The 27,046-nt window shown below is 39.3% G+C and overlaps 1 protein-coding gene across 10 annotated transcripts in view; it reads right to left on the bottom strand.

Annotated features, from left to right (window-relative positions):
• LOC119525629 (adhesion G protein-coupled receptor E1-like) overlaps positions 1–27,046 on the bottom strand; it is a 246,041-nt gene that overhangs the window by 136,982 nt on the left and 82,013 nt on the right. For 4 of the 10 annotated variants that reach the window (XM_037824432.1, XM_037824436.1, XM_037824440.1 and 1 more), the window contains 6 exons: positions 25,460–25,615; positions 22,472–22,618; positions 16,726–16,872; positions 6,535–6,681; positions 3,119–3,274; positions 135–281 (listed from right to left, as the gene is read on the bottom strand). In XM_037824432.1, the coding sequence (XP_037680360.1) occupies positions 135–281; positions 3,119–3,274; positions 6,535–6,681; positions 16,726–16,872; positions 22,472–22,618; positions 25,460–25,615 (900 nt within the window). The remainder of the gene's footprint in view (positions 1–134; positions 282–3,118; positions 3,275–6,534; positions 6,682–16,725; positions 16,873–22,471; positions 22,619–25,459; positions 25,616–27,046) is intronic. The other 6 variants (XM_037824437.1, XM_037824434.1, XM_037824433.1 and 3 more) reach the window with 6 other exon arrangements.

Genomic DNA, 27,046 nt, shown 5'->3' with positions numbered 1-27,046 from the left:
GTGCATGTGTGAATGTTATTGGCTTCAGATTTACAAATGAGTGTCCTGAATTCAGCCAAGTTGCATCCTCACCCCCCACTGCTTATTTTGCAAATAGAATTCATCCTGAGTTCCCAAAAAGTGGCTCCACCTACCTTTACATCTCCCTCCCGGCCCCTGGAAATTCAAGCTTCCACTGCTGGATGCAAATCCTGGGTTGCAGGAACAAGAGTAGCTTCCAAGAGAGTTATGGCAACTGGCATGCTCTGGGCAAGCTCTGTGATTCACACATTCATCCACATCTGGTGAGTGGAAGAGAAAAATAGATGGTGTTATGCTCCCCAATTTCCATGTTACCCCTTCTTGCTGGGCACACAATGGAACACATTTCTCAAACTCTCTTGCAGTGAGATGTTGCCCTAAGAATAATTTCTGGTCAACAACATGTGATCAGAGGGTGATAAACACTTTTAAAACATAATTATCAGTTTGGCATTTCCTCTGAACACTAAATTATTGAGTTGTCCCATGACTTGGCAATCCACTACTCGGTATACACCCGGAAGATCTGAAAGCAGGGACAAAGACATTTGCAAACCAATGATTCATAGCAGCATTATTCACAATTGGCAAAAGAAGGAGATAATCCAAGTGTATACCAACCAACGAATGGATAAACATAATGTGATATGTATATATCATGTAGTATTATACAGCAGTAAGAAAGAATGAAGTCCTGAGGCATGCAACAATGTGGGGAAAATTTGAGAACATCATGCTGAGTGAAGTAAGTCAGCCAGAGGGATAGATATTATATTACTTCACTAAAATGAATTAACCTAGTCTATTAAACTCATAGTCATATAAATGCAGACTATAGGATGCCAAGAGATAGCATGGGAGCTAGAAAAAGGGGAGCAAGTTCCCCTATTATGTGCAGAATTTTTAACAAAGTGAACATAATGTTTGAAAGGGATAGAGGTGAGGGTAGCTCATTATTGGGGTTATAAGTTAATAGTGCTGAATTGTAGGTAAATTTAGTTTGAAGAAGTTTTTTAAGAGTCAGGTATGTTACCAAAAGGAAAGATAGAGGTTAAAATATAGGACTGTATAACAGTGAACCTATAACAGTGAACAGTGAATGTTGTTTAAGATTAACATTACAATATAATAAGTTCTTTCATGAACTAATGCAAATGTATGAGACATTTACCAAGAGTTAATAATAGATTGGTGTATGGAGAAAAATTATTGCAAGCTACGGACAATAGTTAGCAATATCTTAAAATCTTTTTACTAACAGTAACAAGTGAGCCACACCAATACTAGGGGTCATTAATTGGGGGGATAAAAGGTATTGGGTGTTTTGGGATTCCTTTTTTATATCTATCTGTTATTTATCTTCTTTGTAGCAATGAAAATTGTTTAAAATCAAATGTGATGATTGCACAACTAGGTGATGGCACTCTGAGACATTGATTCTATGCTTTGAAACTATGTATACAGTATGTGAATATATCTCAATAAAATTTGCTGGATAAAACATAATTTTCATAGTTGGAAAAAATTGTCACAGTCCTTTGCCCCTCCCTGTATCTCCAGAATGCATATGGACTGCATACAATGTAACTCTGTATCTAGCATCAAAATGTAGAATTAATTTCTTCTCACCTTAAAGCTAGGCTGGCACTGTGATTTGCATTGGACAAAGAGAATGTGGCAGAAGTGACAAAGTGCCACTTCCAAATCTAGGCTTCAAGAAGTCTGTGTGCTTCTGCTCATTCTCATGGGCACTTTGCCTTTTCAATATGAACAAGCCCAGACAAACCTCATGAAGAATGAAAGAACAATTTTGAGAGACACTGTCATCTCAGATGAGCCCAAGATATGAGCCAGCCCAGCCAAGATCAGCAAAGCTGACCCAAAACTAATCTTAGACACACAAGCAAGCCCAGTGGAGACCAAAAGGACCACCAATCAGAACCCAACCTGAGCTGCCAACCCATGGAATCATGAGGTAAATAAATGGTAACTGTTTTCAGCCATTAATATTTTTGGGAGGTTTGTTACTCAGCAATAGCTGACTGCTACAGATGGATTAGAAAAATCAGAGATGACTGTAAATGTTTTTTATACTTATCCGGATGGGTTATGATGTGGGATTCAACACCCCATGCCTGTTTGAAGGAATCAATATAACTATAAATGAATGCGGAGACTAATAGTGCTGCACCATACTAAATGAAGATGGAACCCTTGTCTCTTGTTCAGAACATCCTGGCATCAGTGTAGGGGATGGATTTGAGGGCACAAGACTGAAGAAAAGGGAATACCAATGAGGAGGCTGCTAGAGTAACTACAAAGCCTGAACCAGTGATGAAGAAGTATGGAGAGATTCAAGAGATATTTTACCAGGTAAATTCCCCAAGACTCAATTTGATATGAAAGGGGGAGAAGAATAAAGAATAACTTTCAAGTATTAATTGAAATACCTTCAGGAAGAAGTTCTGAAACTCAGGTGTGAGCTATCTCTACATCAGGATTTCCCACCCTGAGCACTATTGACAAGTAAGAGCAGATTATTCTTAGTCTTGGGGGCTGTCCTAGGCACCACAGGATGTTTAGTGGCTTCCCTTACCTCTACCCACAAGATGCCAGCAGCCATTCCCACTACCTCCAAGTTATGCCAATTAAAAATGTCTACAGATACTGGGAATTCCCTTGGAAGAAAAATTACTCTAGGTACAAGTACTCCCCATTACTCTCAAGTAGAGCCTGACCCTCTACTTAGCTCATAATAGGGCCTTAATAGGAGTCCATATCCTGGCTCTTCTTCTAATTTAGTTCTGTATTCTTGAACAAGTCACTGCTACCTCATATCATTGTCAACTGAAATGTTCCTTAATGACTTAGATAAATATTGAAGAAGAGTTCCCTGTGCCTTCACAGGTGGTGCTCTAGGATATTAATCCAGCTTGGCAGCTACCTACAACTCTAGCTTCCCAAGGAGTTAGCTCAGAAGGCTCAGGGGAGGTCCCACCATTTAGACATTCATCAATGTCTGAGGAGCACTGGAGGTGAGTGAGCAGACAACCCAATGGCAGGTGTCCACCAAACACCCCATGTCTGAGAGCATTACCAGAACAGGCAAAGTGGCCTGGCTTTCCAGAGATCCAGTCATTTCCAGTGGGAGAAGAGAAGCCAGGCAAACAGCTGCACTTGTATCTCCCCATCAGGTTGGTGCAATTTGAGTTAGGACCACAAGGTGGGGGACTTTGAGAACATTCATCTATATCTGGAGGGAGAAAGAGTCAGGGTTACAAATTTCCCTCATCCTATGTAGCAAATTGTGTTTTACAAATATGGCTGCAACATATCTTCCCCCTAATAGGCTCCTCTTATGATGTGACTTGGGGGGGGGGTGTATGTTTCCCTCTCCTTGAGTCTGGGCATGCTTGAATTATGGTGAAAGTGATGCACTCCCACTTCCTCCTGAGATGCACACTCCTGCAGCCCACCACCATGCTGTGGGAAAGGTCAGTCAGTCATAAAGAAGCTGTCCTCATGGAGAACAACCAAGTCCCACAGACCACAGCCAAGATTGAGCCCAGAATGGGCAACAAACCAAGAGCCATCACAGACTAGCTGGCCTTTTGGGTGAACCTTTCTGAAGGTGGATCCACTAGCCCCCAACTGAGTCAAATCAATCAATGCTCTGTGGAACAGAGAGGCCAATCTCACTAAAACCAGCCCACATTTCAGACTCATGAGTAAATAATTGACTGCTATTATTTTCATCCATTTAGTTTGCATGTTGTGTTACCCAATATTAGATACCCAGAACACCCTATAAATCCACCTCCAGGAATTTACACATCAAAGTACTCATATGATTGTGCAGTTGTGAAACCAATGGGCAGATATCCCCAAGTCTCCTTTAGCCCTGCTGTGCAAAGCCACCCCAAATAAACACATGCTGTGCACTTGCCATTGCAAATGCAACTTCAAACAAGTCGCTTTTGAAACTTTAGCTCCCTCCCAGTAGATTTTTCCTTTTTTTTTTAAGAACGCAATCTTGAACCATCACTGTGCATATATATAAATGCCTGGGAATATTCATTCCCTCTTTGTCTAGAGTAAAGATTAGAAACAACCTAAGTGTCTGTCTATAGCAGAATGATCAAATACAGAGTTGACAAAGGATATAATGCACTCCTTCTTCAGCGAATAATTATTGAATACTCTTAATGTGTCAGGCACTGTATGGGGGCAGCAGGTGGTGATGGGATTCAAAGATATACAGTGGGAAAAATCCCTGTGTGGTATCCATCATTTTCTAGATGGAAGTATTGTCTCACCTCTCCACAAATTAAAAGCCCAGGACTCACCAGGATACTAAATTCAGAGTGACCCATGAACTAAACTCCAAAGATGAAAGAATCTATCAGCAGATGAATGTATAATCAAAATGTGATATAGACATACAGTGGACTATTACTCAGTCATAAAAAGGGATGGGGTTCTGAAACATGCAACAACATGGATGAACCTTGAAGAGATTATGTTGTGTGGCATAAGTAAGGCACATGAAAAAGAACAAATATTGTATGGCTCCACTTATATGAAATATCTAGAATAAGAACTATTATGGACATGGAACATAGATGAGAAGTTCCCAGTGGCTGAGGAGAGAGGGGAATGGAGAATTATTGTTTCATGGATACAGCATTACTGTTTGGGTTGGCAAGGAAGTATTGGGAATGGATAGTGGTGACGATAACACTACATTGATTAAATATCACGTAAGTATAGAGTTAAGAATGGTTAAAATGTGAAATTTTGTGCTATATATATGTTACCACAATTAAATATATATATGAAGGAGGATGTGTCTCTCCTTCAGAACAGGAACAATAGAAATACTTTATCTAGAAGTTGCCAAGATATGGCCCATCGGCCAAAATCAGCCTGCCACCTGTTTTCATTAACTTTTCCTGAAATACCACCATGCCTGTTCATTTATGTATCATCTCTGGCTTATTTGACACTACAAAGGCAGTGTTGAGACTGTCAGCCTACAAAGCCCCAAATACTTACTATCTGGCATTTTAATAAAAATGCTTGCTGATGCCTGGTCTCCTTCATTGGCATAATTGGGTCTTTACTCTCTAGAAGAGAATTTAGGTCTAGATCCAGACAAAGAATTAAGCTTATTCTAGGAATTATTTTAATTTCTATTTTTGTATTAATAGTAACTCTTGAGACCCTCCATGAGCCTGGTGCACAGCATATATTCTCACATTTATTTCTCCCAACTCTCCTTTGAGGTAGGTGCACTTATACACCCATATAACAGAAGAAAACACTGAAGTTTAGAGAGATGAAATAAGTTTCCCCAATGACTCACAACTACAGTATATTAAGAAGGTGATATATCAGAGAGGCCTGCCTGGGTTTAAAATTCAACTCAGCTGCATGATCTTAGGCAACTCACTTCAACTCTCTGAACCTCAGTCCTCATCTGTCCAGTCAAGATTGTTCTAATGCCTAAATTTGAGTTAATTGTGAACATGCATATAAGTACCTCAGCACAGGGCCTGGCACTCAATAAATATTTGATGTTTTTATTATACACATTGATATATGACTAGAAGGGAGGAATCCAAATGAAATTGGTGTTTTTTTTATGAATAGTGGCATATAGCATGATTATTATTTTCATCCTAAGGTTTTTCTTTAATTACTGGAATTTTTCAAGTGACCCAGAGATTTGTTCATGCACAGAAATAAAGAGAAAAGAATACAATCATGTTTGTGCACAGACATGATAATGATAGATATAGATATATTAGAAAACATAGGTAGATGATTTATCAGATAGATAGGTGATAGAGACAGACAGATAGAAATTGATAGAATAGATGGATTGATAGATCAATGGATGCCAAGATAAGTAAAGATAGATAAGAGATTAGATAGATAGGCAGACAGTTATTGATGATAGATGACAGATGAGTGGATAGAAAGATAAAGATATGAAGAGAGAGGATGGATGGATGGATTGGTCGGTGGAAGGATGGATATAGACATATAGATGATATATAGAATACAGATTAGATGTGATAGACACATAGGTAGATATAGATATAGATATAGATATAGATAAATATAGATATGGCTATAGTTAAAGATAGATATAGATGGATAAATGACAGATTAGATAGATGATAGATGTAGACAAATAGATAGATGACAGATATATAAGACAGAGATAAAAAGATAAATAGGGAGATAGATAATAGAACGGGACACCAAGTGTGGCAAAATGTTAACATTGGTGAATATGTGTATCTGGATAGGGTGGCATGGTGGAGTTTGCTGTATAGTTTTACTTTATTTTTGCAACGCTCCTGTAAATTTGAAATTATTTCAAAATAAAATGATTTAAAAAAATAACATTTGAAAAATTAAAGGAAGTAACTACATCTTCTAAACAGCCAGATCCACATTATTTTCCTACAAAAAGCAGAAAGTTTAGAGGGGGCATGAACTCACCTTTGCATTCCACCCCTGAGCCCCTGAAGTTCCTTTGTCTGTTGCTGGACAGGAAGCCTTGTTTGCAGGTGCAGTAGTAACTCTCAAAAGTGTCGGTGCAGGTGGCATAAGCTGGGCACACAGTGGTGTCTGCACACTCGTTCACACCTGGGCAGTGTGGAGGGGAGAATTTAGACAAGGTTAAAGACTCAGAGTGGGCCTGAAAAGGACACAGCCTTAGAAAGTGAGGACAATTGAGGTACATAGTCAGAGTTGTTGAAGATTGTTGAAGCTTGCTTCTCAAAGTGTGGTCCAAGGACCAGCAGCTTTAGAATTGCCTGAGATTTTGACAGAAATACAAAATCTCAGGCCCTGCCCCAGACCCACTGAATCAGCATCTGCATTTTAAGAAGATCCCCAGGTAACTTGTGTGCACATGAAAGTTTGGGAAGCACCAGTCTGGATCCTAGCAATTTAATGTGTGATCTATGGACCAGTAATATCTGCTTCCCTGAGACACACAGGAGATTTTAGAATATCAGATTCTAGATCAGTCTGGGAAGAGGCCCATGATTCTGCCTTTCTAACAAGACCGTGGGTGATGTTGATGCTGCTAATCCATGGACCACACTACAATAACATCAAAACTGTAGAGAGAATCATACAAGAGTCAGAAGTGCAGGCTCTGGGGCAAAGTAGGCCTGTGTTCAAGTTCTATCAGTGTCCTTCAAGGCAGGGAATGGTAGCTCTCACCCAAGATCCATCCTCCCCCTCTTCATTTTAAAAACATGGTCATTCAGTTAAAGACTACATTCCACAGATTCTCTTGAAGCCATATGTGGCTAAGTTCTGGCCAACTGGACGGAGCATAAAGGATGCGTGGATCTTCTGGCCATGACTTTCAAATAAAAGTGGGGACACTTCCTTTTTTTCCCTTTTGCATGGATGGACCAGAACACAGACAGAGGGACTGAGCCATCTTCCACCACAGGGATAAGGCCCACAGCTAGGGATGGAGAAGTGATAAGGAAGGATATGGGAATGAGGATGACCTCACAGGCAGGGTTACCCACACATCTTGATCTGCCTATGAGTTGGAGACTAATGAGAGACAGAAAAATGAATCTCCTTGTTGTTTCACCCATTGCCATTCAATTTCTGTTAAAATATTCAAAACTGTATAGCTAAAAGGTAAAGCAACAAAATTATCCATCAAAAGATGACTGACATGGTAGTTTACAGTATTATATACCCCAGAAAAGGCCATGTCCTTTTAATCCATTCCTGTGAGTCTAGACCTATTGTAGGAGGGACGTTTTGATTAGGTTATTTCAATTGAGACATGACCTGCCTCATTCAGTGTGGATCTTGATCCTGTTGTTGGAGTCCTTTGTAAGAGGATAAAACAGATACAGAAGTTGAGAGGTGAAACTCAGAGAAACACCCAGAGGTGAAAGAGAAAAAGACACAGATACTGAAGTCAGAAGCTGAAGCAATGAAACCCAGGAGAGAAGGACCAGCAGACACTGGCCATGTGACTTCCCATGTGACAGCGGTTACCTGGATGCCAGCAACCTGTCTTCAGAGAAGGTATTATCCTGTTGGGGCTTTAATTTGGACACTTTCATGGCCTTAGAACTGTACATTGTAAGCTAATAATCCCTGAGTGTAAGAGCCAAACACTTTATGGTATCTTGCATTCCAACAGCTTTAGCAGGCTGAAACAACTGGATAAACAAAATGTGGTATATGTCAGATCCCAGAAAAAAAGTCTAACATATATAAGGAATGTCTGATCCAGGGGACCCACAGCTTATCTCATAGAAACCAGATGCACCATAAACTAAGGGTTGAAGGCTGTTCTAAAGATTCCAGTCATAGTAGCACCTCAGCCCCCAGAGGGTAGATGGAGCAAGATAGGATAAACAGCCTGCTTCCTCCACATAGACAATACAGCTGCACATCAAAGAAGAGTAGTGTGTTAGAACCCTAGCAACCAATCAGCTCAGAAGTCGATAAGCCCTCCCCCACTCAAAGCACAGGACACTCTTCCCTCCCCACATGGTTTTTTTTCTTTAAAAAATGCCACTCTCAGAAAGAGATCTGGAGCCATTTTCTTTCTTTTCACTGGCTCCCACCTGCTTTCTTCCTCTAATAAATCTTAAACTTTATACTTAAATTTTGACTCGCTGCATTGTGTGGACTCTTGAATGACTCTGACCTAACAGTATATACACAAAATGAAATATTCAGTCCTAAAAGGGAATGAAGTTCTGATATATGCAAGAACATGGATGTGCATTGATGACCACATGATAAGTTAAAAAAGACAAATAAGAAAAGACAAATATTGTACAATATTGCTTAAATGAAATACCTAAAGTAAACAAATTCATGGAGACAGAGAGTAGATTACAGGTTACTAGGGGCCAGTGGTTGAGGAGAAAGAGGTAATATTGCAGTGAGTACAGAGTTTCTATTGGAAGTGATGGAGAATTTGGAGTAAAGATATTTCTTATTGTAGCACAATATGGTGAGTGTAATTAAAATGAATTGTACACTTCAAAGAAATTAAAATGGGAAACTGAATTATATGTATGTTACTACAATTTTAAAAATGAAAAACAAAAAAAAAACCAGTATGGTATTGGCAAAAGGACAGACTAAAACTATAATCTAAATCATCTATCCCTGAACAGATGATTTCACTCTTTGTACCTCAGTTTACCTGTTTACCTCTCATCCCCACATCCATTCAGCCCCAAATTTCCAAGCCCTGTGGATTCTCACTCCTAAATATCACTCTGCATCTGCCCACTTCTCTCCTTCCCCACAGCTGTGCTTTGTTCCAGATCTTCTGCTGGAATCTACATACACACCCACCCCCAATGTTCCCTGCAGTCCCTTTTCCACAGGGCAGCACATTTGATCACCCACTCCTGCTTATAAAGCTCCCAATAGCACTTAGAATTGAAAGGCAAGTAGAGTGACTTAACATGATCCACAAATTGCCCAACAACCTGACCCAATCACATCTTTAAGACTCATCTCATATCAGTCTCCCTTTCTACCCTTCCCACCACAGGACCTTTGCACATGCTGTTACCCTTGCCTCTGCTTTGCCTGGGTAGCTCCTACCTTTTCTTCAGGTCTTGCTTAAATGCCACTTCCTCCAGAAAGTCTTCCCTGACCCCCCAATAACTTCCTATGATGAAAATATAACTGATTATTTGTGTGAATGGCTTGTAGTGACCATCTCTTCCACCAAACTGTGAGCTCCACCAGGACAAGGACAACCACCCAGGCGTGAGAAGGGAGGTTCACTATGAAATATTATATTGGAGTGGCAGAACAATGCCCCCCAAGATATGCCCAATCCTAATTCCAAGAATCTTTCAAAAACTTTGCAAATAGAAACTAAGTTTGCAAATGGAATTAAAGTTGCCATTGAGCTGATTATGAGATGGGCAGATTATCCTGGGTGATCTAGGTGGGATCCATGTAACCCCTGTGGTCCTTATAAATGAATGAAGCAGGCAGGAAGGTCAGTGTCAGAGAGTTGCATTGTAAGAAAGACCCAACCAGCCTTTGATTGCTTTGAAGATAGAGTGGGGAGCCATGAGCCAAGGAAAGCGGGCTGCCTCTACACAGAGAAACACTGTCTCCCTAACAACATTCCTGCTGACAGTGATTTTAGCCCACTGAGACCCATGTCAGATATCAGAACTCCAGAACTGTATATTAAGTTTTTGAGAAAAAAAAAAGGCAATAGAGGTTTCTAGAAGGGCAGAGAACTGAAGAGTTATAGTGAGGTTACCATAAAGGAAATAAAGGGAGAGAGGGAAAAAGTAGTTCTGACAAATAAAAGCCAAGGGATAAGATGGTTGATCCAAAAACTGCCTTCACAGTAATAACATTGAATGTGAATGGATTAAACTCCCCAATTAAAAGATACATTGGCAGAATCAATTAAATAGTATGAACCATCAATCTTTAGTTTGCAAGAGACTCATCTTAGACCTAGTGAAGAAGATTTGAAAGTGAAAGTATGCAAAAAATTATTCAATGCAAGCTACAGCCAAAATAAAGCAGGGATAGCATTACTAATTTCAGATAAAATAGACTTTAAATCCAAAGATGTTATAAGTGATAAAGGACACTAAATAATAATAAAATAGACAATTCACCAAGAAGAAATAACAATCATAAATGTTTATGCACACAATAAGGGTGCTCCAGAGTATAAGAGACAAACATTGACAAAACTTTAGGAAGCAATAGTTGTTTCCACAATAATTGTGGGAGACTTCACTATGACACTCTATCCTATAAATAGATCATCCAGACAGAGGACAAATAAGGTAACTGAGAACCTAAACAATGTGATAAATGAATTAGATTTAACAGCCATATATAGCACTTACATACCAAATTACCAGGATATATGTTTTTCTGTAGTCCTCATGGAACTTTCTCCAGGATATATCATATGCTGGGGCATAAAACAAGCCTCAATAAATTTAAAAGGCTTGAAATTGTTCAAAATACACTCTCTGAGCACAATAGAATACAACTTGAAGGTAATAACTATCAAAGATGTAGAACACTCACAAATTTCTGGAGATTAAACACTTTCCTAAACAATCAGTGGGTCAAACAAGAAATTCCAAGAGAAATTATTAACTATCTAGAGACAAATGAAAATGACAACACAACATATCAAAACTTATGGATACAATAAAGGCAGTATTGAGGGGGAAATGTATAGCTCTAAACACAATACATTAAAAAAGAACAAAGAGTTAAAATTAAAGAAGTAATGGAAAAACTGAGGAAGCTAGAAAATGATCAGCAAACTAATCATATATTCAGTAGAAAAAAAGAAATAACAAGGATTAAACAGAAGTAAATGATCTGGAAAACAATAAAAAAAGTAGAGAGAATAAATAAAACCAAAGTTGGTTCTTCAGGAAGATCTACAAGATTGACAAACTCATAGCTAGACTGAAAATCAAAAAAGATTGAAGACCCAAATAAATAAAATAGTAAATAAGAGGGACTATATTACTGTAGATCCTGATGGATCCTGAAGAAATAATGAAACATAAACATAAGAGAATACTATGAACAACTCTATGCTAACAAACAAGATAACTTAGAGGAAAGGGATAATTTCCTGGAAACACATGAACAATTTAAACTGAATAGAGAAGAGAAAGAAGACCTCAACAAATCAAGCACAAGTAATGAGATCCAACCAGTTATTAAAAACTTCCTACAATAAAACCACAGGGCCAGATGGCTTCACAGGGGACGTCTACCAAACTTTTCAGAAAGAACTGACACCATTTCTACTTAAACTCATTCAAAAAATTGAAGAAATGGAAGATTACCTACCTAAGTTTATGAAGCCAGCATCACTCTAATACCAAAACTAGATAAAGATGCTACAAGAAAGGTAAATATAGGCCAATCTCCCTAATGAATATAGATGCAAAAATTCTCAAGAGAATACTTACAAATCAAATTCAAAGACTCATTAAAACAAATTTACACCTTATGAAGTGGGGTTCATCCCAGGCATACAAGGGTGGTTCAACATAAAAAAATCAGTCAACATAATACCACACATTAACAAATCAGAAGGGAAAAATCAAATAATCATCTCAATAGATGCTGAGAAAGCATTCAGCATTATCTGGTATCCCTTATTGATGAAACACTTCAAAAGCTAGGAATTGAAGGAAATATCCTCAATATGATAAAGGCCATATATGAAAAAACCCACAGCCAGTATAGTACTCAATGGTAAGACACTGAAAGCCTTTCCTCTAAGATCAGGAATGAGACAAGGATACCTGATGTCAACACTATAATTCAACATTGTGATCCAAGTCCTAGTCAGATCAATTTGGTAAAACAAGGACATCAAAGGCATCCAAATTAGAAAGGAAGAAGCAAAACTCTCATTATTTTCTGATGATATCACCTTATACTTGAAAAACCTGAGATATCAACAACACACCTATTTGAGCTAATCGAAAAATCAGCTAGTGGCAGGATATGAGATAAATGCACATAAGTCAGTAATGTTCCTATACAGTAGAAATGACCTAACTGAAGAGACACTCAAAAAAAAAAAAAAAAAAAAAAAGATTCCAGTCTCAACAGCAACTAAAAAAATTAGGTACTTGGGAAGAAATTTGACCAAGCATGGAAAAGACTTCCACACAGAAAATTTAAAAAACTTTACTAAAACAAAAATGTACCTAAAGGGATGGAGAGATATTCTGTGTTCATGGATAGGAAGGCTAAACGTCATTTAAATGTCAATCCTACTAAAATTGATCAATAGATTCAATGCAATTCCTATCAAGATTCAAACAATCTATTTTGCAGACTTGGAAAAGCTAATCACCAGATTTATTTAGAAGGCAAAAATGCCTCTAATTGCTAAAAACTTTCTGAAAAAGAAAAACGAAGTTGGAGGACTTACACTGCCTGACTTAAAGCCTACTCTAAAGCCATGGTAGACAAAGCAGCATGGTATTGGCACAAAGACAGATTGATCAAGGGAATCAAATTGAGAATCTGGAAATAGAGCCCCAGATCTATGTTAGACTGATTTTTGATAAGGTCCCCAAATCCACTGAATTCGACATAGGCTCTTCAACTAATGGGGCTGGGAGAATTGGATATCTATATCCAAAAGAATTAAAGAGGACCCCTAACTCACATCCTATATAAAAATTAACTTAACATGGAACAAAGATCTTAATAAAACAGACAGTAGTATAAAACTCCTAGAAGATAATGTAGGGAAACATCTTCAAGACCTAGTATTAGGAGGTTGCTTCTTAGACCTTACACCTACAGCACAAGCAACAAAGGAAAAATGGATAAATGGGAGGTCAGAATTAAAAACTTCTGTTCCACAAAAGTGTTTGTCAAAAAGGTAGTCTGCCAACTCAATGGGAGAAAATATTTGGAAAACGTGTCTGATAAGAGACTGATATCTTGTACATAAAAAGAAATCCTACAACTCAATGACAATAGTGCAAACAGCCAAATTATAAAACGGAAAAAAGCTTTGAAGAGACACTTCATTGAAGAGGAAGAATAAATGGCTAAAAAACACAGGAGGAATGTACACCTTCACTAGATACCAGGGAGATGCAGGTCAAGACCACAGTTAGGTATCATCTCACACCAATAAGAATGGCTGCCATTAAACAAACAGGAAAGTACAAATGCTGGAGAGGATGTGGAGAAATTGGAACTCATCCATTGCTGGTGGGACTGTATAATGTTTCAGCCACTTAGAAAGACAGTTTGGCAGTTCCTTAGAAAATTAGATATTGAATTAGCCTATGATCCAGCAATTTCAGTTCTTGGTATTGACCCAGAAGATCTGAAAGCAGTGACATGGACAGATATTTTTACATCTATCTTCATAGCAGCATTGTTCACAATTGCCAAGAGATGGAAAAAACCTAAATGTACTTCATCAGATGAGTAGATAACAAAATGTTATTCCACATGATGGAATATATGCAGCAGTAAGGAGTGAGGTCATGAAACATATGACAATTTGGATGGGCCTTGATGACATAATGCTGAAGTGAAACAAGCCAGACACAAAAGGAGAGATATCTCATGTTACCACTAATGTGAACTCTATGAAAAAATGTAAAATAAATGTCTTATAGTGTAGAATATAGGGGACCTAGAGATAGCAGCTAGTGAAAGGGAAATAATAATCTAATAAGAACACACAAGATGTTGATGGTGATCTTAATGATATGGGATTGCTCAGGTGTGACTATGGTTCATTAATTTTCTTGTGGTATGGTAGGATCATATTGGAAGGAATGAAGATATTTCGGGATATCTGTTTTACCTATTATTTTCTTTGTTTTGTTTGGAAATGTTTTTATTTGATAAGTAAAGTTAATTCACTATAAAAAAAACCTTAAAATTTTTTGTTACTTTAAACCACTAAGTTTGTTATAACTTATTATCACAACAATAGAAACCTATTACAATTCCCATTATACAGATGAGAAACAATGGCTCAGAGAGATTAAGTGACTTTCCCAAGAACACACAGATGGTAAGTGGAATGAGCAGGCCTGTTTGCATCCAAAGTGCTTGCTTTTTACTGCTACATGTTAGAAAGTAGGTCTGGTTGAAAATGGAATAAATTTCCAGGCAATTTGCAAGATAATTCTATATAAAGACTTTTATAATTAATTGTGGAAAGTCTATCATCCCTGATGGACTGTGAGCTCCCTGAAGGCAGAAATATGTGTCTGTCTTGTATACTGCTGTGCCTCCAGTGCTTAGAACAGTGACTGGACACAGTAGATCCTCAACAAAAACTCGTGGAATCAATGAAAATATCTGCCGTTGCAGAGCTCTCATTCTAATTGTGGGAGGGTTGGGGAAGACCATAAAGAAGTAAAGAAATGATGAGCAAATTTATGGAGAAAATGAATCAGGAAAGGGGATGGAGGGAGGTGGGTGGAAAGGGTAGTAGAAGGAAGTACATTTTAAAAGGCACAGACAGGGAGAACCTCACAGAGGAGATTACATTTGAGCAAAGACCTTAAGGAAGTGAGGGAGGGATCTGTGCAGATATGTTGGGAAAAGCATTCCAGAGGGAACTGCAGGTGCAAAGGCCCCAAGGCAGGATTGTGTCTGGTGATTTCACAAATAACAAGGAGGCTGGTGTAGCTGGAGCAGAGTGGGAGAGCAAAGAGCAGGAAGAGATCAGAAAAGGGAGGTGATTCAGCTCTCATACAGAGTATAACAGACCATAGAAGACATTGACTTTTCAACAGAGAGAGATGGGACCCATGGAGGGTTTTGAGAAGAGAAGGGTCATAGCATGCCTTAGAAGTTAACACTTCTTCTGACCACTGGGTGGAGAATCAACTAGAGAGAGGAAGAAGCAGGAAGACCAGGCGCAAGGCAACTGTACTGGTCCAGGCAAATGATAATGGTGGATGCAACCCAAGTGGGAGCCATAGAGAGGATGAGATTCTGGGTTTTAGTTAGAATGTAATTCCCACAGGATTTGCAAAATAGTTTTGTATTAAGTTTGAAGGAAGGAAATAAAGGATAATGCCAACATTTTTGGCCAGATGCCACTGGTAAGGTGGGAAGGCATGGCAAAACTCTTTATAAAGTGCAACCAAAATGCAAAGGATCATCATGAACATTTTTCACTCTTGTTTTTGTTGCATTAGTCTTTGACTCAAGTCTTCCCCCAGCTACAAGCACCATGTCTATCTCCCTTCCTTGCACAACACTTCAGACCTTATCTCTCTTCTCTTTTACAGGTTCCTCTTTTATAATTGGAAGTGACAGTGCTCTTTGCAGACTTCCAGCTAATTACAACTTGTGGCCTATCCATTGCAAGCATGACCCCCTTCACCTCAGTCAACTGCTCATGACTCCAATCCACCCAGAACCAGAACAATGAGCCAACCCTGTGAACTCATGCCTCTGCCACACTTTCTAGCACATCTACCACAACAACCCATCGGCCAACTTTCCTCAGTTCCTCAAACTCCTTCCAGACCCAGGGCATTTGCACCTACTTCTCCAGCTACTGGGCATGCACTTTCCCATACCTGACTCCTTTGCTTGGTAACTTCAATGCATACTTATACATCCACAGAAAAGTCACTTCTTCAAAAAAGTTTTCCTGATCCATAGCTGGGTTTAGCTTCAGCCCCCTTTTATTAGCCATGCCCACAGAAAGCCATAATTTCCTATAAGCATCATAAAGAATTTGGAATTCTATGGCTGAAATGTGTCATTCCCTTATTTCCTCCTCACACATTAGAATACAGTGAACTCTGAGTTAAACTGATGAGTATAGTTGATAGTACACTTGTAAAAATGTGCATTGAGCAATTGTGGCAAATGTTTTACATTGGTGCAAGGTGTTAGGATGGTATTGGAATCCTGCATTTTATGCACAATATCTCCAATAAAAATAAAATAAGTAAAAATACATGTTCCAAAAGTAAACCATTGAATGAGTGAACTAATGAATGAATTAATGAGTGAGTAAAGAGAAAGAGAATCTCTGGATAAGGTGAATGCAAAAGGAGAACCCAGAAGTAGAGAAAGGTTTGGTCCAAGATTTTTACCAAAGTGAGACATGAATTCCATTGAGAAGACACACAAGAAGATGATTACTTATGCAGCTGAAGTTTCCATCTTTCCAGGAGCCTTCTGGATTGGGATGAAAGCCTGTGCTACAGTTACAGCTATAGGAGCCCAGGGCATTAGTGCAGATGGAAATTGGCCCACATGGTGTTGGATCTTGGGAGCATTCATCAATGTCTGCAAAGAATTCAAAAAATGTAAATAATCCAGAGGAACACAGTGGTATTTCCTCCCAGGGCTGGACAGCAAATTATCTGTTCAATTTGACATTCCACCCCTCTGACTCTGAAGTTCAGTTGTCCATTGCTTGCTGCAAAGCCAAGTTTGCAGTTACAAATGTAGCTCCCAGGAGTGTTGGTACATCTTGAATTGAAGGGGTATGTTTTAACACATTCATCAATATCTGTGGTATAGGCAATGGGTATGAGGCAAAGTTTACTAATGGTCCAACAAAATCATGCTACACCTTCCAAAGTACAGAGCTCTCGTTAGAAGACAAAATAGTGTTCCAACCATGGACTATGTTTCTCAGCCCACACCCTGCATCCAGGTGGGTCCATATAACTAGTTTTCACTCTTGGAATGTGAGAAAGTATATGTATGTTATGTCTAGGCTGGTGTGGTTAAGAAGTTGGTGTGCTTTCTCTCCTCTCCCTTCCCCCACCTCAGTGCCTGAAAGCAGGGCCTTCAAGGACCCATGGGACAGAGGAGACAAAAGATAGGTGGACACTAGATCTCTAAGACATCATGTAGAGGAAAGCAGACCAATAACCAAGAAAACTCATATAGGATTGTTATGTGAATGAGAAATTTCTATTGTGTAAACTAGTAGTTCTCAAATGGGGGTGATTTTGTCCCCTGGGGACATCTGACAGTGTCTGAGATATTTGTGTTATTGCTGCTATTGAGTGGGTAGAGGCCAGAGATACTGCTAAAAAGTCTAAAATGCACATGATGGTCCCCGATGACAAAGAATTTATCCAGCCCAAAATGTCGACAGTGACAAAGTTGAGAAAGCCTGCCATCTAGACTCTGAACTATGAGCCAGCAAGTTCTTGTTTTTAAGCCAACCTTTGATCTGGAACTTGTCTTAGGAACCTGGGAAACCAAGACACCAATGCAAGTCCTTTGATAGGGCTCCCCAGTGCTCAGGATAAAATCTTAACTCATTATTGGAATGTACAAGGCCATGCAAATCTCATCCTAGCTAAACTTGCCTCTCTCATATTTCACTTGTAATCCCTTTGTATTTAATGTTTCTATTGCATTAATAATCTGGAGGTCTGCAAAGTTCATTCTCACTTCCTCTTCCCTCAGCATTAAAAATGCTTACTACCTCTTTCTCTAACAAATTTCAATTCATCCCCAAATAATAACATTATATATACAAAAGAATTGGAAACAAGGACTGTAACACATATTTGTATACCACTGTTCATAGCAGCATTATTCACAATAATCAAAAGCTGGAAACAACCAAAGTGTCCATCAAGGGGTAAATGGATAAACAAAACATGGCATATACCTATGATGGATAATTAATTTTTATTTTATTATTTTAAGTACTTTGTGGGTATGAGCTCATTTATTCTTATCAGCCCTTTAAGGTACATATTCATTCATAAAAAGGAATGAAGTTCTGACACATGCTACAACAAGGAGGAACCATGAAACCATTCGGCTGATTGAAATAAGCCAGAAACAAAATGACAAATATTGTATGATTCCACTCAAATGAAATATCTAGAATAAGCAAATTCATACATATAGGAAGTTGATCAGAGGTTACCAGGGGCTAGGGTAGAGAAAATGTGGAGTTATTGCTTAATGGGTCCTGAGTTTCTGTTTAAGGTGATGTAGAAGTTTTGGTGATGGATGTTGATGATGGTAGCACAATATAATAAATGAAATTGGAGCACGTAAAATGGTGGAAATTTACCATCTTGTGTTAAATATGCACTGACACAGTAATTTTTTTTAGGTGATGATGATGATGATGATATGATGATGATGATGATGTTGGCAGCAGAGTGGCAGCAGAGTGGTGAGTTTCCACAGCATGGATGGTCTAGGTTGAAATTTTGGTCCTATCATTTATGGGCTCTGTCACTGGGCAACAAATTCATCTCTTTGTGCCTCAGTTGCCTTATTTGTCAAATGGGAATAACAATAGTATCTACTTTAAAAAGTTGTTCAGAAGAATAAATGAGTTGATAGAACAAAGCACTTAGAACAGAGCCTGGGGCATGTCAAAGGCTATGTAAGTTTACTAAAATAAAATAATTGCTTACATATTGAGCTTTCTTTCAGACAGGAACTGAACTAAATCCTTTACATGCATCAGTTCACCAAATGCTCACAGCATTACTATGAGGTATATACTAATATTATCTATTTTTCAAAAGAGGAAACTGAGGCTTTCAAAATGCTCAAGTCTAAAAAACCACTGTCTAACAAATAAGATTTTGAAGATGTTCTCTATGTTTTCTTAGGAGTTTGAGGATTCTGGCTCTTATATTTAGGTCTTTAATCCATTTTGAGTTGATTTTTCTATAAGGTGTGTGGTAAGGGACCTCCTTTTATTTTTTTTGCAAACGGAGATCCAGATCTCTCACACAATTTATTGAAGAGACTATTATTTTCCAATTGAGTGGTCTTTGTCCCTTGTCAAAATCATTTGTTTATAAACTTGACAGCTGATCTCTGCAATCATAATTCTATTCAATTTGTCTATATGCCTGTCCTGTACCAGTACCTTTCTGGCTGTTTGATTACTGTGGCTTTGTAATAAGTTTTAAGTTCAAGAAGTGTGCACCTACAGAAACAGCTAATTCCAAGTTAAACCATAGACTATAGTTAGTTGAACAATTATAAAAAAACATGCTTTCATCGGTTGTAAGAGATATAACACACCAATATCAGTTATTAATAATAGGAAGGTATATGGGAATCTACTGCTTTAGGCATGATTGTTCCCTAAATCCACATCTTCTCTAATTTAAAAAAATGCTGAAAGTCACATCTCTATGGAAGGCAAAATTGATATTTAAACCCAGGTCCTGTATGACTCTGGAAATTTTAGATGACAGCTTCCCAACTTCTGGCATATACTTCAGTCTTGGGGTCTGGGAGTTTGGCATTTAAATCAATGCCAGCCTTATCCAAGCCTGCTCTGCATTGCCAGAACTTTCAGCCCCATTTGAACTTCATTTAAAGACAAAGGAGCACAGGGGTTTGGCACATGGGGTGTGGAGTCCCTGAGAGACAAGCTGCAGATCCTGATTCTCCTCTTTCCTAGCTGTTTGACCTTGAGCAAGTGATTCCATCCACCCTGGAGATGTGGTTTCCTTATATACAAAATGTGTATAAAACATCACTGAGATCAGGAGGTTATTGGGGGAACTCAATGAGAATATGTATGGAAGAGCTTAGACCTTTGCCTGGGATTTTCCCTCCAGGCCTTCCTACCTGTTGTTCCCTCTTCCTGAAACACCTTCCCCAGATATCCAATAGCTCCCTCCTTTAATTGCTTGAGACTTTTTCTCAAATGTCAAGTTCTCAATGTGGACTTTCCTTACCATTATATCAAAGTTAGCGCTCCCTACCCATCTTTTCTGCGTTATTTTTCTCTTTTAATTCACAAACACTCCATGTCACCAACCTACACTCCCATTTCCCCTCTCCCATGGTAATCTCTAGTCTACTTTCTATCTTTGAAGATTTAATATTTTAGACATTGTTTCTAAGTCTACCTTCTTTCTCTTCATCCCAATTAACTATGCATGACCCAGATTATATTCACTTTTTTTTTTGTTATTGTGCCAGTTCGGATGTATTGTGTACCCCAAATGCCATTATCTTTGATGTAATCTTGTGGGGCAGACATATTAGTGGGGATTAAGTTGGAATGTTTGGATTAGGTTGCTTGCATGGAAATGAACCCCACTCAACTGTGGGTGATGACTCTAGTTGGATAATTTCCATGGAGGTGTTACCCCACCCATTCAGGGTGGGTCTAAATTAAATCACTGGAGTCACATAAAAGAGCTGACAAACAGAAGGAACTCAGGGCAGCTGAGAGTGACATCCTGAAGAGGAGCTACAATCAAGAGGGACACTTTGAAGACTGCACAGAAGCTGAGAGAGTAGCTGCAGATGAGAGATAGTTTGAAGATGGCCATTGAAAGCAGACTCTTGCTCTGGAGAAGCTAAGAGAGCACAAATGCCCCAAGAGCAACTGAGAGTGATATTTTTGAGGAACTGCAGCCTAGAGAGGAACATCCTGGGAGAAAGCCATTTTGAAACTGCCTTTGGAGCAGGGAGCAGACACCAGCCATGTGCCTTCCCAGCTAACAGAGGTTTTCTGGACAACATTGGCCATCCTCCAGTGAAGGTACCTGATTGTTGATGACTTACCTTGGAAACTTTATGGCCTTAAAACTGTAACTTTGCAACCAAATAACCCCCCTTTATAAAAGCCAATACATTTCTGGTGTTTTGCATCCCAGCAGCATTAGCAAACTAGAACAGTTTCTATCACTGTGCCAGTTTGGATGAATTATGTTCCCCAAAACACCATGTTCTTTAATGCAACCTTGTGTGGACAGACATTATTGTTGATTATGTTGGAACCTATTGATTGGTTGTTTCCATGGAGATGTGATTCAATCAACTGTGGGCAAGAGTTCTGTTTGGATAATTTCCATGGAGGTGTTACCCCAACCAGTCTTTTGTAGAGTCCTACAAAAGATCAGACAGAAGGAACTCAGGGCTGCAGCTGAGAGACACATTTGAAGATGTCCATTGAAAGCTGACATTTTGGAGAATGCCATTTTGAAATGCAACCTGTGAGCAAGCAGACACCAGACACATGCCTTCTGAGCTAACAGGCCTTAGGTCTGTAACTTTGTAACCAAATAAACCACCTTTATAAAAGCCAATCCATTTCTAGTGTTTTGCAAAACAGCAGCATTAGCAAACCAAAACAATCAACCTCTGCTAGATTATTAGTTCCAGGAAATCAAGTACTTTTGCCTGTTATATTCACTACTATATCCACATTACACAGAATCATACCTGGTGCATAATAGGTATTTGTTCCACTTTGCTAATGCTGCCTTTTTTCAAAATACCAGAAATGGATTGGCTTTTATAAAGGGTTTATTTGGTTACAAAGTTACAGTCTTAAGACCGTAAAAGTGTCCAAGCTATGGCATCAATAAGTATGCCTTCACTGAAGGAAGGCCAGTGTTGTCTGGAAAATCTCTGTTAACTTGGAAGGCATATTGCTGGCATCTGCTGATCCCAGGTATTGTTCCAGCCTCTCTCCCAGCCACTGTGCATTCTTCAAAGTGTCCTTCTTGGCTGCAGCTGCTCTGCATCTTATTCTGTGAGGCTCCTTTTAAAGTTTCTGGTGATCCAATAAAGACCCACTCTGAATGGGTGGGGTAACACCTCAAAGGAAATTATCCAATCAAAGGTTTTTGCCCACAGTTGATTGAATCATAGCTCCATGGAAACAATCAGAAGGTTCCAACCTAATGAACACTAAATACATTTGCTCCCACAAGATTGCATCAAAGATAATGACATTTTGGGGGACACAGTACATCCAAACTGGCAGAGTATTTAAGAAATATTTGTTGAATTAGTGAATTAGTGAATGTGATTGACTTCAGATTTGCAGATGTGTGTCCTAAACTCAGCATCCTCACCCCCTACTGCTGATTTTGAAAAGAGCCTTGGACCTGAGTACCCAAAAGGTGCCTCCACCTACCTTCACACCTCCCTCCTGGACCCTGGAAAATCAACTCTCCACTGCTGGATGCAAATCCTGGGTTGCAGGAACAAGAGTAACTTCCAACCGAATTGTGGCAACTGGCATGCTCTGGGCAAGCTCTGGGATTGGCACATTCATCCACATCTGGTGAGTAGAAGAGAAAATCTGGAGTCAAGGCAAGTGAGGAAACCATCGAGGAGACCATGGATAGGAGGTTTATTCTGCCTGTTACTGAATTGTGGCAGATGGTGTCATGCTCCCCAATTTCCGTGTTCTCCCCTTCTTTCTGGGCCACAATGAACTCATTTCTCAACCTCTCTTGCAGTGAGATGTGGTCCTAAGAATAAATTCTGGCCATCACCATGTAAGCAGAAAGGTAAACACTTTTAAAACAGTTTGGTGTTTCCTCTGAAAGCTAAATTACTGAGCTACCCTATGACCTGGCAATCCACTACTCTGTATACACCCAGAAGATCTGAAAGCAGGGACACAAACAGACTTTTGCATACCAATGTTCATAGCAGCATTATTCACAATTGCCAAAAAAGGAGATAATCCAAGTGTCGACTAACCAATGAATTGACAAACAAAATGCGATATATACATACAATGCAATATTGTTTAGCAGGAAGAAACAATGAGGTCCTGAAGCATGCAACAACATGGATAAAACTTAAAGACATCATGCTGAGTGCAGTAAGTCAGACACCAAAGGATAGATATTTTATGACTTCACTAAAATGAACTAACAAGAATATGTAAACTCATAGTCATAAAATGTAGAATCTAGGATACCAAGAGAGATTGAAGCTAGAGAAAGGGGAGTCATTGACCAATATGCACAGAATTTTTAACAAGGTTGATTTTATATGTTTGGAAAGGGATAAAGGTGATGGTAGATCATTATTGGGATTATAAATAATAGTGCTGAATTGTAGGTATTTTGGTTGAAGGATTTTATTTGGAGTCATGTATGTTACCAAAAGGATAGCTAGAGGTTAAACTATGGAATTGCATAACAGTGAACTCAGAGGTGGGCATAGTTTAAGATTACTGCAACAAAATAAATAAGTTCTTTCATGAACTAATACAAATATATGACACAGGTACATATTGTTAATAATAGATTGAAATAGAGCAAAAAAGTACCTACTGCAAGCTATGGACTATAGTAAGCAGTAATATCTTAATATCCTTTCATCAATGGCTAACGTGAACCACTTCAATACTAGGGGCCAATAATAGGGGAGGCTAAGGGGAATTGGATGTTTTTGGCTTTCTTTTTTATGCCTTTGGAGCAATGAAAATGGTTTAAAATTGAATGTGATTATGATTGCACAACTAGATGATGGCACTGTGAGACACTGATTCTATACTTTAGAAGGATTATATGGTATGTCAATATATTTCAATAAAATTTTCAGGAAAGAACATACATCTATGGATTGAAAAAAATAGCCACAGTCCTTTGCCCCTCCCTCTATCCACAGAACTCATATGGATTGTATACAATGTAACTTTGTATCCAGCATCAAAAGTTGCAATCTATTTCTCCACTCTTTGAAGCGAGTCTGGCTCTGTGACTTGCATTGGACAAACAAAATGTGGCAGAAGGGACAAAGTACCATTTCCACACCTACTCTTCAAGAGGCCTGTGTGATTCTGCTCATTCTTACAGGCCCTTTGCCTTTCCCATATGAACAAGCCCTAGTCTAAACTAATGAAGAATGACAGAACAAGTTTGACAGACAAATATCATCCCAGATGAGCCCCAGCCATTTGAGCCAATCCAGCCACAATCAGCAAATCTGACCCACAACTGTCCATAGACACATGAGCAAGCCCAGTGGAGACCAAAAGAACCACCCAGCAGAGCTCAACCTGAGCTGCCAAACCATGGAATCATGAGCTAAATAAATGGTAGTTGTTTTTAACCATTAATATTTGGGGTGATTTGTTTTTCAGCACTAGCTGAGTGTTACAGATATAGTAGAAAAATCAGAGATGGCTGTAAACATATTTTATACTAATCCAGGTAATTTGTGAAGAGGGCTTCATCATTCCATGCCTTTGCAATAAAAAATGTGGAGAATAATAGTGCTGCACCAGACTCAGGGAAGATTGAACACTTGTCTCTTGGTGAGAACATTCTGGCTTCAGTGAAGAGGATGGATTCAAGGCGACAAGATTGGAAAAGGGGGGATACCAATGAGGAGGCTACTAGGGTAAATACAAAGCCTGAACCAAGGGGGAAAGAGAGTGGAGAGATTCAACATATATTAGGCAGGTAAATTCCCCAAGACTTGATTGACTTGATGTGAAAGGGGAAGCAGAATAAAGAATAACTTTCAAATCTTAATTTAAATACCTTCAGGATGAAGTTCTGAAACTCATGTTTGAGCTCTCTCTATGGCAGCACTATTGAAAGTGGGGCAGATAATGCATAGTCTTCAGGAGCTGTCTCGTGCACTACAGGATGCTTAGCAGCTTCCCTGACCTCTACCCACAAGATGCCGTCAGCCATCCCCTCTAGCCCAAAGTTGTGACAACAAAAAATGTCTGCAGATATTGGGAATATCCCCTGGACATTCCCCTGGTACAAGAAATCCCCCATTACCTCAAGTACAGCCCGACCCACTACTTAGCTCAAAGTTGGCCCATAATAGGAGATCAAATCCTGGCTTTTCTTCTAACTAGTTTATGTATCTTCGAGCAAGTCACTACCTCATATCATTGTCAACTGTAGTGGTCCTTAATGACTTTGATAAATAATGCAGAACACTTCCCTATACATTCACAGGTGGAGTTCTTGGAGATGAATCCAACTTGGCAGCTACAACTGTAGCTTCCCAAGGAGTTAGCACAAAATGCTCAGAGAAGACCCAACACTGAGACATTCACTGATATCTGAGGAGCAGTGGTGGAGAATGAGCTGACAATCCAATGTCAAGTATCCATCAAATACCCCATGTCTGAGAGCATTACCTGAACAGGCAAAACTTCCTGGCTTTCCTGAGATCCAGCCATTTCCAGTGGGAGAAGAGAAGCCAGGCAAACAGCTGCACTTGTATCTCCCCATCAGGTTGGTGCAATTCGAGTTAGGACCACAAGGTGGGGGACTTTGAGAACATTCATCTACATCTGGATGGAGAAAGAGTCAGAGTTACAAATTTGCCCCATCCTTTGTAGCAGATCATCTTTTGCAAACATGGCTGCAACATTATCTTCCACCCCATAGGCTCCTTTTACAAAGTGACTAGTGGGTGTGTGTTTCCTTTCCCTAGAATCTGGGCATGTTTGAGATTACAGTGAAAGTGATGTTAGGTCATAAAAATACCATGCACTCCCACCTTCTCCTGAGATGCACACCCCTGCAGCCCACCACCATGTTGTGGGAAAGGTCAGCCAGTTATGAAGAAGCTGCCCTCGTGGAGAACAACCAAGTCCCACAGACCACAGCCAAGATTGAGCCCAGGCTGGGCAACCAACCAAGAGCCACCCCAAACTAGCCAGCCTTTTGGGTAAGCTGTCTTCAAGGTGGATTCACTAGTCCCCAATTGAGCCAACTCAACTGATACTGTGTGGAACAGAGAAGCTTATCTCACTAAACCCAGCCCAAATTGCAGACTCGTGAGTAAAGTAAATGACTGCTCTTTTTTTCATCCATTAAGTTCACAGGTGGTCTGTACCCAGCATTTGATTTCCAGATCACCCAACAAATCTACCTCCAGGAATTGACACATTGAGTACTCATATGACTGTGCAGTTGTGAAAGCAAGGGGTGGGCTTCCCCAAGTCTCCTTTAGCCCTATTCTGCAAAGCAAACCCAAATAAACACTTGCCATGCACTTGTCATTGCAAATGAAACTTCAAAAAAGTCTCCTTTGATACTTTAGCTCCTTTCCTGCAGATTTTTCCTCTTCTTTCCAAAGTAGCACATTAAGCTGTGTGCCTGTTTGGATATATTATATCCCCCAAACTGCCATGTTTTTTGAAACAGCCTTGTGTAGGCAGACATATAAGTGTTGATTACATTGGAATCTTTGGATTAAGTCTCCATGGAGATATGACACACCCAACTGTAGGTGATAGCTCTGATTGAATTATTTTCATAGATGTATGGTACCACCCATTCAGTGTGGGTCTTCATTTAATCACTAGAGTATTTTAAAAGAGAGCCTCACAGTCCAATATGCTTGCTGACACTGATGCTTATACATGCTTGAAGATGTGGACCCCTGATGTTAGCTGCAGCCAAGAGAGGCATTTTTGAATATGGCCATTGAAATTAGACTTTTGCTACTCCATAACTTTCCTGGGAAAACTAAGAGAATACCCCAGAAATGTCTTGGGAGAAAGCCATTTTGAAATGCAACCTGGGAGCAAGCAGATGCCAACCATGTGCCTTCCCAGCTAACAGATATTTTCCAGATACCAGTGGCCTTTCTCCAGGGAAGGTACCCTATTGTTGATGCCTTACCTTGGACACTTATGGCCTTAAGACTCTAACTTTGTAATCAAATAAACCCCCCCTTATAAAAGCCAATCTATTACTGGTATTTTGCATGATGG

Source organism: Choloepus didactylus (assembly GCF_015220235.1).
Source record: "Choloepus didactylus isolate mChoDid1 chromosome 25 unlocalized genomic scaffold, mChoDid1.pri SUPER_25_unloc2, whole genome shotgun sequence".
Classification (NCBI taxonomy): domain Eukaryota; kingdom Metazoa; phylum Chordata; class Mammalia; order Pilosa; family Megalonychidae; genus Choloepus; species Choloepus didactylus.
This window is presented reverse-complemented; position numbering and strand designations above follow the sequence as displayed.